Here is a 13,999-nt window from a genome sequence, read left to right as displayed (position 1 = left end):
CACTCTGGGGTCAATCAAAATGAATGTTACAATTACACTACGGGCTGCTTCCATTATATGCGGAATGTCACGTGACCAACCCTGCAAAACAACTTTCTGGACATCCTGTTCATCGTGCGATAACTAGTATAACTACAGGTTAATGACATGATGGTTTAAACATAAATGAAATAAGCATCGCCCTTATGTTGCTGTTGACGCTAGCTCTCAAAACAGTGCCAACTAATGCTAATCTGTGATAACAATGCATTTCCACAATTTTTTTTTATTTTTTTTATTCATGTAGCCTATCTATATTTTGGCTTTTTAGCCTGGCTGTGACATAATAGTTTTGGCTACTGCTTAGAAGTTTCTGTTCAATCCCACTCTAAACAGAGTAAACTTTTACACTTGGAAGAGAATAGAATGCTAAAAAAAACAACAAACAACAACATTAAAACGCTCAAGGGTTGAGGAACGATCCCACAACCTTCAGCATTGAAGACTAAGCAAAGCTAGACTTATTACTAGCTAACATATTGCTTTTGTTTCAAAGGAGACCAAAAATGGAGGTATAAGGATTCCACCCGACACCCGCGATATATTGACACAGAGTAGGAGTGGCATGGGTCAGTGGTCTCCCAACCTGAAGGTTCTGTGATTGTTCCTCAACTATTGAGTTTTTGTTGTTTTTTTTTTTTAAAATATTTTACTCTCTTTCGAGTATAGTATAAAGTTGACTCTGTTTAGACTGGGACCGAATATAGTCTTTTTCAGAGTAAAATTTATTCTACAAAGTTTACTGTGCACCAGCCGAGCTTCCAAGTTTACTCACAGACACGTTCAAAAATATTGCAGACAGAAAACAAGGATTTTTATTTTTTATTTCACACTTAAAGGGTGAACAGGACAGGCACTCCAGACACCCAAATGTATGTGTACAAATAACGAATAGTACATATTACACAAGTCCGCTATGTTTCCCTGGAGAATAAGTTCACACTTTTTAAAAAAAAAAAAAGCTATTTTGATAAATAGACTTACAGTAAACCATACATAATGCAACATCACCAACACCACTAAAACTAGATGATAGCATTCCATCCACTTCCCTCACTCTAAATTTGCCAATAAAGTGAGTGTTCAAGTGGTCTACAGTATGTTATCTGTGTTTGACTGGCAATTGAGAGCGGCCGTTCACCTTCTTGCACAAAGTCACAGGTCTGGATGCTTGATACAAAATAACTGGCTGGATGGAATGCAGTCCAATATATCAAAAGAAAAGGTCAACAAGACCTTGACACAAGCTGTGCTCCGTAAGTCCAAACGTCCCACTGTGGAAAAACAGTGGACTGCTGAGAGTGGAAGTTTAGGAGAACAGCTGTGCTGAGCATGAGGATGTCTTTTATTTTCATAAGTGTCCTTGTCAGACATTGGGTCAAAGCTGGAAAATTCAAGAAAACACAATGCAACAAAGCTATACAATAAACTAAAAGCTGTTTTGAAAACGATGAGCTGCGCTGGAACATTTGAAAGAGCTGTAATCATATTTAAAGAGAGCCCTTATGACAAGTGAAACGTGCTGTGAGGATTCACAAGTTTTCATAAAACACAAGTCTACACCCTGCTTCTTATAAACACGTCACTGTAAAACACAAAAACAGTTTTTCCTGTAGTCAAATGCTTTCAGCTATTTTATATTACCCATTTCTCCAAAAAAAGGTAGATTATGGAGGACCAAAACTTCCAAAATGAAAAATAAATAAATAAATGAATAAAAGTGAAAATAAAAACGGATGTAAAAATATATATTAAAAAAATTAAATACAAAGAAATAAATACAAAATGTAACCCTAAATAAATAAATAAAAGTAAAAATTAATTTTGACATTTATTTTTATATTTATTTGTATTTTTTGAATCTCAATTTGAATTGTTTTTTTTATAATTATTATTCATTTTTACTTTTATTTAGGGATATATATATATATATATATATATATATATATATATTATTGGAAATAAATCAACAACAAATATATATAGGCTATATTTGTTGTTGATTTATTTCCAATAATATTTATTGTTTTGCATTTAATTTTTTAATTATATTTTATTTTACATCCATTTATTTATTTAGTCATTTATCTATTTTTAATTTGAGCAATTTTGGTCCGCCATAGTTGATGTGCTCCATACAGTCAGTATCAATGTTCAATAATCACAGATCACTGCTCACGCTAGACCTTTTTGCCAAATGTGATCAAGCAGTCAGTCCTTTTCTCTAAAGTGCGGCGGCAGAAGGAGTTTCATCCGCGTTCGTGACTACCACACCTGCTGGCGTCCCATTTAGCGGCGACTGTGGGGTGACTTTTGCCAGACGGTGCTCTTTGTTGTGAGTGCAGCTGCGGGCACAGAGTTGGCAAGAGGCGCAGGCCGAGTTGCAGCACGGCAAAAAGCGTAAAATACTTATGCGCCACAGGAACCAGCCGGGGGACCAACAGCACCAGCAGAGCACTCCACATCCCACCACCACACCCAGGATGATGTATAGAACCAACAAGGACACAGAAGCTGGAGACTCTGGAAAATCATTCAGAAAGAATGTTCATTATTTATATTTTGTTGATTTGAATTAGTGGTTAGAATAGCCTCACAAATTGACATGCAAAGTGGGACCTCTAAAATCCATCCATCTGTCCATCCGTCCATCCGTCCGCTCGTCCAAGGATTCAATTTGTATACTGACTATGTTGTTTGGGGATTCAAGGAGCTGGAACCTATCCTTGCCAATTTCAGGCGAAAAGAATAATACATCCTGGACCAATTGTCAGTCAATAACAGGCATAGACAACCATTCACACTAAATTTTACACCGTTACTGAGTGGGAAACTAAACCCACACTGCCTGCATGCGAACCGTGTACGTGAACCACTACACCATTAGTGACTATTCTAAAATCTACATTTTGAAAGAATATCTGCGTCTAAACAGTACTTTTGAAAACAGTAATTTTCATGTGTATGCCAGCTAAAATATTACTTGGGAGTTTGAATCTAGTATAAATTTCCTTTTGGGAGGATCTAAAAAAAATTGACTTAGCAACAGTCTAGTTCTTACTCATAAAGTGGACAAGATTTATTTACATACCACCATCAATCCAACTTCATTGTTCATAATAATACAAGTAAAAATGAACAAATATGATCACATCGGGCCCAAAATGTGGTATAGAAGACGAAACATAATAATAATAATAATAATAATAATAATAATAATAATAATAATAATAATAATAATAATAATAATAATATCCGCCTCCCAGTGCAGAGGACGTGAGATCGAGTCCGGGCTTCGGCCTTCCTGGGTGGAGTTTGCATGTTCTCCCCGTGCTTGCGTGGGTTTTCACCGGGTACTCCGATTTCCTCCCACATTCCAAAAACATGCATGGCAGGTTAATTGAACACTCCAAATTGTCCCTAGGTGTGAATGTGAGTGTGGTTGTTTGTCTCTGTGTGCCCTGCGATTGGCTGGCAACCAGTTCAGGGTGTACCCCGCCTACTGCCCGAAGCCAGCTGGGATAGGCTCCAGCACCCCCGCGACCCTAGTGAGGAAAAGCGGCCAAGAAAATGGATGGATGGATGGATAATAATAATATTTTTTTTTCTTCAGAGCTCAGTATTGTTCATTCGATTTGACATCATCATTGCTCTCCTTTTTAAAAAAACAAACAAAAAAAAAAAAACATATATATATATACATAGGGCAGCACGGTGGCTGACTGGTTAGCACGTCCGCCTCCTAGTGCAGAGGACGTGAGATCGAGTCCGGGCTTCGGCCTTCCTGGGTGGAGTTTGCATGTTCTCCCCGTGCTTGCGTGGGTTTTCACCGGGTACTCCGGTTTCCTCCCACATTCCAAAGACATGCATGGCAGGTTAATTGAACACTCCAAATTCTCCATAGGTGTGATTGTGAGTATGGTTGTTCGTCTCTGTGTGCCCTGCGATTGGCTGGCAACCAGTTCAGGGTGTACCCCGCCTACTGCCCGAAGCCAGCTGGGATAGGCTCCAGCACCCCCGCGACCCTAGTGAGGAAAAGCGGTCAAGAAAATGGATGGATGGATGGATATATACATATACACACATATATATATATATATATATATTTTTTTGTATGTGGGTGAGCATGTGCATGTGCGTGCGTGCGTGTGCGTGCGTGCGTGCGTGCGTGTGTGTATTCATCAGTTGACCTAAAGCCCGTTAAAAAAAAATCCCATACTAATAATATAATATAATAATAAATTGCCAAAGGCAGAAACATCAATGTAAGTTATCACGATGTAGTGGCTCTCGCTAACAGACAGAATTAAGTAACCAGAATTAAAAATAATAATAATAATAATAATGGTCTCAGATTCGGAGATGCTGATTTTCATCCCAGCCTCTCAGTTCGAGTTGGAGATTGCGGCTTGGGCAAGGGCTCAGATAACGACCAATCAGAAAACAGGTGAGCCGTGAATAGCCATTATCTGAGCTCTGGACACCTGCGATGTCATTTTTGGTCGACAAGTGGCAAAATGTGTTTTTAAAGGTATTAATTACACAGGAAATATAATGTTATCGATAATTTAAAAATAATAAATTATCAATTTAATTATAGCCAGAATATGAACTTTGTATTGCCGAAAATGGTTAAATGAGTTTGTATCATCCACTAGAACTTACGGGAGCAGCTATCAGGGTTGTTCTGTCTCACAACTATTACTTTAGCAACTGTGGTCATATTTGGACATCATGTGGTATGACCTGAATTATTATAAATTTTGCCCAACAAATATATACTTTCATTATAATTTCACTCGTGTGGCTAGCTAGCTTGTTTTGTTTAGATGGCTAATTCTTAGCCTCACAACTTTGATTTAAATTGAAAATATTATGTGGCGTGATCAACCATCATCTGGTGCGACCATTATCGAAAGCTTTCCATGATAGATGTATGTCCGAAATAAAATATAGATGTCCTAATTTGTAGATAAGAGTAAAATTGCAGGTAAGACAGAAATGTATATTTGAGATTTAAGTACTGTTATATTATTACTATCCAAGGTTTTAATGCGATCCACATATATTTATGGCCTTGTTAACATTGTTAGCATTTTTTTCTTTATTTTATATTTTAACCATTTTGAATTTAGTTATAGATGTGTAGAGCAGGTGAAGTAATGTTGAACTCAATATAACTAGACCTTAACCTATCTGTTATCTTGTTTTGTCTAAATTCCCTTTCAGTGTCCTGCTTGAGAAAGTTCAATCTGACATACTGAGATTCTGTTTTGAGAAAGTGCAAGCTGGCATACTGAGAACCTGTTTCGTCTAAAAGTGAAGAAAGTGCAAGCTGGCATATTGAGATTCTGTTTTGTCTAAATATGAAAGATCAACCTAGCATACTGTGAGAATGTAATCTGATTTTCGGATTTGATGGGAGGAGAAGAGGCGTTTTTGTACAAACTCGGGTTGTAATAAAGGGCTGTGTCTCCTGGGGGGAGGGACACACATTCTTGGATGACACTGCTTTGGTGATATTCAATTGTGTGACCAGAGATCTCTGTAATAAATTCTCCTTGCAAGGACCCCTTTCACAAGAATCTCATCTTTGATTTATTTGGACACGCAAAAGATTACAAAACTTATTATAATCCTTCAGCCTGTATTCTTCACACATCTACTGCCTGAAGCCAGCTGGGATAGGCTCCAGCAACCCCGCGACCCTTATGAGGAATAAGCGGTTAAGAAAATGGATGAAAGGACGGACGGATTCTTCACACAAAAACTTTTAACTATTAATCTAGATCAGACGTGGGCAATCTCGGTCCTCGAGGGCCGGAGTCCTGCAGGTTTTGGAGGTTTCTCACTTCCAACGCAAGCTGATTCCAATCAACAGGCTCATTATCAGGCTTATGCAGAGCTTGCTGATGAGCTGATCATATATCAGCTGTGTTGGAGAAGGGCAACATGCAAAACCTGCAGGACTTTGGCCCTCGATGCCCACCTCTGATCTAGATACAATAAATGGCAGAAACAATATTTTTTTTTTTTATCTATTTTCCTTTTAGCCTTTCATTGATAGGACAGCCGAAGAATTGACAGGAAATGGGTGAGAGAGAGTGACCTGCAGGAAAGGACCACACAGTCCGGAAATCGAACCGGGGTCAAATGCTCCAAGGACAAACTTCGAGCTAGTTATGGCCCCAGAAACAAGAATTACAAAAGTCAAAGTAAAGTTACATTCCACTTACCCGAAACGGACTCAAAACTCGGAGTGCTGACTGCAATGCCACAGTTGAAGTTTGTGGGAATTGGCACTGTGGGGGGATTTGCATAAGATGGAGGCGGGGTTGCTATCGGTGTCGGTGGCTCTGGAGGTAAAAGCTGACCTGCTGAGGAAGGACAGACTTTGGTCAACCAACTAAATCAGAAAAATTGAACAGTGAACCTACTCTAATGCAGCAGAACCTTTCCCGACCCACCTGCAGTTGGTGAGAATTTACAATTCAGAAACAATTTAAAAAAAAAGAAAAGAAAATAGTTTGACCTCATCTACATTCTTGAAACAAAACATTACTTGAACTTATTAAAACCCACTCACATATTAAAATACACCTTTCGAAAACATTGTAAACATATTTGAGCACACAAAAAAATCATCTTGAAGTTGCCGCCATGGAGATCGCTGCTCCGACCAACCGAGCGGGAAAATTTACACCGCTCCAACTTTTTGTGCCTGGCGAGATTTACCAAAAGCACGTTATTGGCTGATTTTAAAATGAGCGAAATAGTGACCTTTGGTGGCCCACCGGGAAACTGCCCGCCGGTCCCGCCTTCTTAAGCCGGGCCTCCCCTTGAGTGTATAACTGACCACAGTACTTTGCAACTATTGAACTTTATTCTAGTTATAGGTAGAGTCATCACTGGATGAATCATAGATCTTCGCGGAAGACCCTGGAAGACGCTTAAAAAGTCTGACGACACAAAAACCGATGAAAGCAAGACCAAGACAGTCTAACTCCAAAGTGAAAGTCACGTTGAAAGAATTCTTCAATGTGAGAGGCGTTGTCCGCAGCAAGTTCTTGCCACAGGCCTGGATGACCAACCATCGCGTGTTCAATTACATCTTGTGGCGTTTGCTTTGTTCTTGAAAAAAAAGGCAAGAGCTTCACCATGACAGCTACTCACAATGCCCCGAGCATCTGTTGCTTCCTGGTCAAGGAGAACATCGCAGTGCTGGAACGACCTCCCTTGTCAGACCTGGCTCCATGAAATTTCCCCTAATGAATTTTTTTCTTTTTGGACATGTTTCTTCCATACTTGCAAACAAGCTCTGTAATGTGGAGCGCCATTGATACACTTCTCAGTCCTCGCAAATAGTCTTTTTTTTATCTATCCATCCTATTTTCTTAATTTCCCCCCTTTAGCTAAATAAGATTAGAAAACATCAATATAAAGAAATGCAGTTCTGCAACACTGCGGATTACAACCAAAACATTACAAGTAGGGTGTGGGAATCTTTGAATGTCTCACGATTCGATTCGATTCCGATTTTTGCGTGTGCAATTCGATTAAGAATCGATTTTCGATTAAGAACAACTTTTGGTTCAAAATAATTTGATTGACAATGATTTTTGCTTCAATTTATAGATGTGCAAGGAATTGTAATGGTCTACTCCAGTCTGACTCGTGGCACTTTTATCACTCAAAAGAACGGTTCCACGCTGCAAAAAAAACCTACTTTTATTGGAACAACTTGATCGTGAATTTTTTCCTTCTATTCTCTAATGTGGCTACAAATTAACAGTGTATCAGACCGCGTGGAACCACACTGCCCTTAAGTGGCCAAATCGGGTACATGAACAGCACTCCTAACAAACAAAGAAAAGACTTTCGATTTTGGGACATTTAAAATCGATTCTGAATCGTACTCAATGAGAATCGCGATTCTTATGAGAATAAATTTTTGGGCACACCTCTAATTACAAGTATTGTTTTATTAAGACCTCTCAATATCAAGCAAAATCTTGTTATCCTTGTCAACACACTCATGTGGGCTAGATATCGGCTGGTGAATGGGTCCCATCTGGGTTGCCCAACTGGGTCCCAGTTAAATTTGGCCAGGGATTTTATGGTGGCCCCATGTGGGCAAGCCCAGATGGACTCAAGGTTGGTCTAGTATGGGCCCAAGCTAAAACCTACATAGTTATGGAATGGGCTAGTGAATGGGACCCAGCTAGGCTGCCCAGCTGGGTCCCAGTTAAATGTTGACTCCTAAAAATTGATTGTAATAACAAGGATTTGAACCAGGAAAACATGGAACCAAAAGCAGACACCCTAACCACTGAGCTATACAGCCACATGACAAAAAGATATGTTTTAAATATTTTTAACTACACATTGCATCCCGCGCCGCTTTTCTCAGACCCATATTGAGTTTTCATAATAGAAAATAATAAGTAAAATAGAGGCACAAAACACTGAAAAGGCAAGCTTCTAACATTGGGCAATAGTTTTGTTTCATCTGTGGTTTGTAAATGGAATCGGGGTTCCTTTTGAGCCACCAGTTCTAGAATCTTTGTTGCTCACCTTATAAACAAAAAAAATATTGTAGCTTGGAGAGAGCTATCAGGACCAAATGATCTAAACACAACACATTACACATGACCTCACTGACCTTTACACCCTGTTGTCAGATTTTCTTCCAGGTCACTCCCATCCCCACAGTTGTCAATGCCCTTGTCATCACACACCAGACTGAGTGGGATACACTTTCCATTCCTGCATGTGAAGTAAGGCTCACTGCTGCATAATGATTGATTGAACCCTGAGGAGAAAGAGAGAGTGTGTTTGTGTCAAAGACCATGACGCTCATTCACTAGTAAATGAATAGAAATGTTTATGTTGATGCGATTGATACGAAAACTCAGCTCAAATAAATGCATCCAGTGTGACGGCTTTACTGGTTGCGCCGAGAAAGCATTTGAATGGAATGAGGGTAAAAGTGACATGAAGTGGTAGAGGGCGGATCAATAATCGATAAAACATCGACAATAAACATTCCAACGCAAATGATCAGTTAATCAGCAAGCTCTGTAGAAGCCTGATAACGATCCTGTTCATCGAATCAGGTGTGTTGATGGAGGGAGACATCGAAAACAGGCAGGACAGTGGCTGTTTTTCGCCACTAGGGGGACACCATTTTATATGCAGTTGCTATCTATCTATCTATCTATCTATATATATATATATATATATATATATATATATATATTAGAGTTTAGGTTTGAATTGGATTTTGGTGATGGTTAAGGTTAGGGGCTAGGAAATGCATTATGTCAATGTGAGGTCCCCACTAACATACAAAGACAAACGTGTGTGTGCGTGTGTGCGCGCGTGTGCCTTTGTCTTTACCACATTGTGAGGCCCATACACGCGTGTTTTTCCATGTTTAACTACCATTGTGGGGACCGACTTGAAATTGTGGGGACATTTTGGTGGTCCCCACAAGTTCAGACCTCTTTTTGAGGGTCAAGACTTGGTTTTAGAGTTTAGGTTTGAATTGGGTTATGGTTGAGGTTAGGGTAAGGAATAGGGGTAGGCGATCATTTTTGATGGTTGGGGTTAAGGGAAGGGGCTAGGAAATGCATCATGTCAATGAGATGTCCCCACGATGATACAAAGACAAGTGTGTGTATTTACCAACCAAGTCTGAATGATGTGAAGTCCCCCACAAAGTCTACTCTTGGCTGAGTCCCGCGGGTGACAAGTCGCAGGGTCAGGTGGTTTCCTGTCGACAGCACCGGCCGTGGCGGAGTCTTCCCGCAAAGAGGAGGCCCAAGAGGAGGCGAGTTCTTGTCCCATCCATCATAAAACTGAACAAATGAGCCTGCATGACAGGGATCCTCTGAGCTTTCCCCGGAGGTGGGCTCCAGCTTGGGGTTGAGGGGGGCGGAGCCACGTGCAGACTCGGGTAACAGAGGGGCTGGGCTCAGAGGGGCTACTCGCAACAAACTGTAGACCAGGAAGAAGCGAAAGTGGAACTGGACCTTGTCCTTTGGCGAGCCGGCCTGCATGGTGAGGTGGCAGTCGGTCCCCATTGTTACAAAGTAGTACTTTTTAGATTCTTGATGGGAGTTGATGATCATGCCGTCGCCCCGGATGGTCTGACCGCAGAAGTCCACCACGTTCACTGATGAGACAAACACATAAATTCCATTCATTACAAATTACAACCAGAATTTTTTTTTCACCTGTGAGTTCAGGCCCTAATTCAATGGAACAGTTGAAAATCCTGACTCAAAGACTCAAAGCTACCATATTTCCTTGAATAATTGCCTTGACTGGAATTTGAGCATATCGTGGCGTCGCATTTTGGTAAATTTCATATTTTTTTCATAAATCGATGCTATTGGTCAGTCCACATGTTGGCTGTTATTTTTACCAACTGACCAATCCAAAGTGTTGAAAATGGCTTGCTCTTTTTGACGGCTCCTGAAAAGTAGGGCTGTGCAGTTCGATCCAAGTATCGACAGAATTGATACTAGCGTATCGGTATCGGATCGATAACAGAGCGCTAGTATCGATATTTTACATTTATTTATTAATTTAGGTTTCTCACGAGTCCCTCGCACAATCTCTTTGCAGCACACGCGCATGTGCCAGCGGTGAGCGGCACTGGCGGTAACAAATAATTATTTTTTACAGTGAATGACATAATATGACAATGAGCCATGTTATGCTCGGTTGGAGCTTTTCCAACTACTACTGTAGTTAAAGCAGTTATTAGTGAAGCACAACATGTAATTATCGTTTATGCAATGTGACGGGACTCGAGGAACTTCGGTGGCTGACGTTTCTTTGAGCGCAGAAGAGTGACAGGGACTAAGAATATGAAGATTATTGCTACATTACAAACTTAAAAACAGCCTAGGTATTTTTCCGTTGAGGATATTATATTATGGTATGTTTAAGAACCTAACAATTAAGTCTAATTTGCAATATATATATATTTTATTTTATTTGATAGGACAAATTATTCAAAATATATTTTATTAACCTAAAAATATCGGTATCGGCGATATTGGCACCAGTATTTACTTGGTATTGATCGATACTAAAATCTCAAGTATCGTACAGCTCTACAGAAAAGTGAGGATTGTGAAGGATCAGCCCGACGAGGATGATCACCGGCTTGTCCCAGCCACAGCAAGTGCTGAGGTTGTTGAAGGCACGCCTACATTGAATACCACCCCTACCCCCTATAATTTGAGAGAGCGTCTTTATTTTTTTATGTCCTTTTTAAACAAGCTAGAGAAACGTAACATTTTCACAACAGAATTACATCAATTCGCACCCCCTTTAAAAAATCCCTAATTTGCTCCCAGTGGTCCTGCATGACAACGGCTGACCACCGGCGTAAGAATGGGTGAGGCTTTTAGAAAGCACTTTGATGCTTTTATGAATCCATTTGCCATTATTTTAAACATGTTTGTCTTGACATATGGTGTCGGATACTGTTACATATTGTTATTCTGCCAAAGCGTTTGAGTAAAAATGTGTTAGCATACGCAGAAAAAAAATAAGATGAGCATCCTATAACAATCATTAAAGTAACTTTGCTGCTCATTTATCATCAATCTTTAACATAAATGGGGGTGGCGTGACTCTGGTAGAGTGGTCATGCCGCAACCCTGAAGTTGCAGGTTCGATTCTAGACCATTGTGACCGCATCGAAGTATCCTTGAGCACGATGCTGCGTCATGAGTAGTCAAAATGTAAAGTGCTTTGAGGGCCTTGTAAGGGCTGTGGAACAAATACATCCCAAAAAATCATTAGTCAAACTCACAAAGTCAAAGTTTGGAAAGTCAAAGTCTCAATTAATTAATTTAATTTAATTAATTATTAAATATGAATATCTACATTGATTAGATAATGAGGTGAGATTGACTCTATAAAACCCTATACGGGTATTCTGATCTCACCGTCTTCCAATATTATATATTTTTATTGTCTTTGCGCAAACAAATAAACACAAATACGAATCCCAGCCATCAAACAACCCTGTGAATCAGCAGTGTTGATATTCGATAGGCTGGACCAGGATAGATGGGTGGGCAGATCCGGATTTGGCAGCCCCCCCATCACCCTCTGCATCTGGGCCGTAGGCCAAATAATGACAAAATTTACAATCACCCATGGAGTTTATTAGCTCCGTTTCCATGGAAGACCGTTAGCTCCTCCCACAATGGCCTCCAGGAATGTCTCAAAGCTCGGGAGCCACTGTTGGTGGGAAACGTTCACCCCCTTTACTGAGCAGATGCTACAAAAAAATTACAATTTCAACTCTTTTTAAACAATATTAGAGGGGGGAAATATGTAATATTTATGAGCATTTCGATAAGTGTGATGGCTAATCCTGAATCATGCCTCTAACGGCCCCTCACAAATGTGGATGGACGGACGTATACGAATTCATCAACGTATAAGCGTGACAGAGTTTCATTTACCTGCTCGCTTGCATTGTTTTTTTTTCTCGTTCACAAGGAGATTGAAGTGGAAAAAAATACTAATTAAAGGCTAGTTAAAGATATAAGCCCAACAAATGAAAATTGAAAATGATTTATGCTGCTGCATTGTAGTAATAAAAAAAAACATATGTAATGATACTGCTTTTACATACATATAAAAATAAATCTTTAATAAACGTGTGTCCATCCATCCATCATCTACCAATCCATCAATTTCTCACTTAAAAAAAAAATATATATATATAAAATTTAAGAAAATTGTTTTAGTGGATATACAGCTGAATCATAATAACAATGATATACAGGGTGTCCATAAAGTCTCTTTACCATTTCAAAAATTTATTAAAAATGCAATTGATTAGATATTTTATTTAGATTTGTTCTATTGTATTCAGCGTTTATTAAAGTTTATTTTATTTTATTTTTTTTACCTCTTTTAATACACTTCTACATGGGCACCATTAGTTGCACGAAGCACATCAAGACGGTACTCGATTTCTTCCCATGTTCGCTGTAGTACAGCAATCCTTTGCTTAAGGTCAGTAATGATAAACACTGTGTGCTTTTTTTTTTTTTAAACACTGAATACAATAGAACAAATCTGAATAAAAGATCTAATCAATTGCATTTTTAATATTTTTTTTAAATGGTAAAGAGACTTTATGGACACCCTGTATATATATATATATATCACTACATTAAGTTTATGGGAACCCGAGTGAAGCAAGTTTCTAAATGATACTTGTCTTAAATACTACTGCTCCAAATACTGTCATATCCAGATTAAAGACGAACAAAAAGAGAGTTGATGAGTTTGCTACATTATTTAAATAAATCCAAATGAATCATATCCATGAAATTGCTCAAACGTTATCTGCGCACAATTGATCAAGTTACGCGTATAGTATAAAACAAAACTGAAGATACTATATAGTTGCTGTTGGTAACGCAACGCCGCAAGATTACGCACACGTGTCCGTCGTACTTTTCAGGCGTGGATGTCTAACCTGTGTCGATGGCTGACCCGTGTAGACCCAAAAGGCAGAGTGGGAGTAAGAGCGTGACCAGCAGCCCGCAGGGCACGTCCGCATGAATCTCCATCATCCAGGCTGGCCGCGTCAATGAGGACAATCTCACAGAAGACATGACAGCGCCATTCTCGCTCCGACGTGAAATGATCCCAACGTGGACTTTGGCTTGGCAGGAGGATTTTATCTAGTACTATGTGGAGGCCATGATGAAAACGCAGAGTTGTATTTAAATCCCACATCTCGCCCCCACCTACGGTCCCTGACATTTCCACGACAACAGACAACCAATCAGCTGTCAAGAGAGCAGAGCGTAAAAAGAGCAAAAACACACACCAACTAAAAACACACAACAAAGCTGCATGATCCTCGTGAGCTTCTAAGACCAATTTTTTTGTTTGCTTGATGTAAAGTTGT

The 13,999-nt window shown here is 39.5% G+C and overlaps 1 protein-coding gene across 2 annotated transcripts; it reads right to left on the bottom strand.

The window, feature by feature from the left end:
• Window positions 1-2,085: 2,085 nt before the first annotated feature.
• Window positions 2,086-13,949, bottom strand: ldlrad2 (low density lipoprotein receptor class A domain containing 2). 2 transcript variants are annotated; one of them, XM_077574014.1, is made up of 5 exons: window positions 13,562-13,949; window positions 9,731-10,216; window positions 8,702-8,851; window positions 6,276-6,416; window positions 2,086-2,562 (listed from the first exon to the last, which is right to left on the bottom strand). In XM_077574014.1, the coding sequence occupies exons 1-5, from the start codon at window positions 13,698-13,700 to the stop codon at window positions 2,264-2,266; spliced, it is 1,215 nt and encodes a 404-aa protein (XP_077430140.1). In that variant the 5' UTR covers window positions 13,701-13,949; the 3' UTR covers window positions 2,086-2,263. The 2 variants fall into 2 exon arrangements, with proteins under 2 accessions (XP_077430140.1, XP_077430141.1); XM_077574015.1 differs by having other exon boundaries at window positions 6,276-6,413.
• Window positions 13,950-13,999: the final 50 nt, after the last annotated feature.

This window comes from Vanacampus margaritifer, chromosome 8 (assembly GCF_051991255.1).
Source record: "Vanacampus margaritifer isolate UIUO_Vmar chromosome 8, RoL_Vmar_1.0, whole genome shotgun sequence".
In the NCBI taxonomy this organism is placed as follows: domain Eukaryota; kingdom Metazoa; phylum Chordata; class Actinopteri; order Syngnathiformes; family Syngnathidae; genus Vanacampus; species Vanacampus margaritifer.
This window is presented reverse-complemented; position numbering and strand designations above follow the sequence as displayed.

What these genes read in the sequence shown, in the direction of transcription:
- ldlrad2 (XM_077574014.1), bottom strand. Translation starts at nt 13,700, where the DNA reads ATGTCTTCTGTGAGATTGTCCTCATTGACGCGGCCAGCCTGGATGATG. An exon ending in CTTCACATCATTCAGACTTG is followed by an intron (nt 8,852 to 9,730) that starts GTTGGTAAATAC and finishes CTTTCTCCTCAG; the next exon opens with GGTTCAATCAATCATTATGC. An exon ending in GAGTTTTGAGTCCGTTTCGG is followed by an intron (nt 2,563 to 6,275) that starts GTAAGTGGAATG and finishes ATGATTTTCCAG; the next exon opens with AGTCTCCAGCTTCTGTGTCC.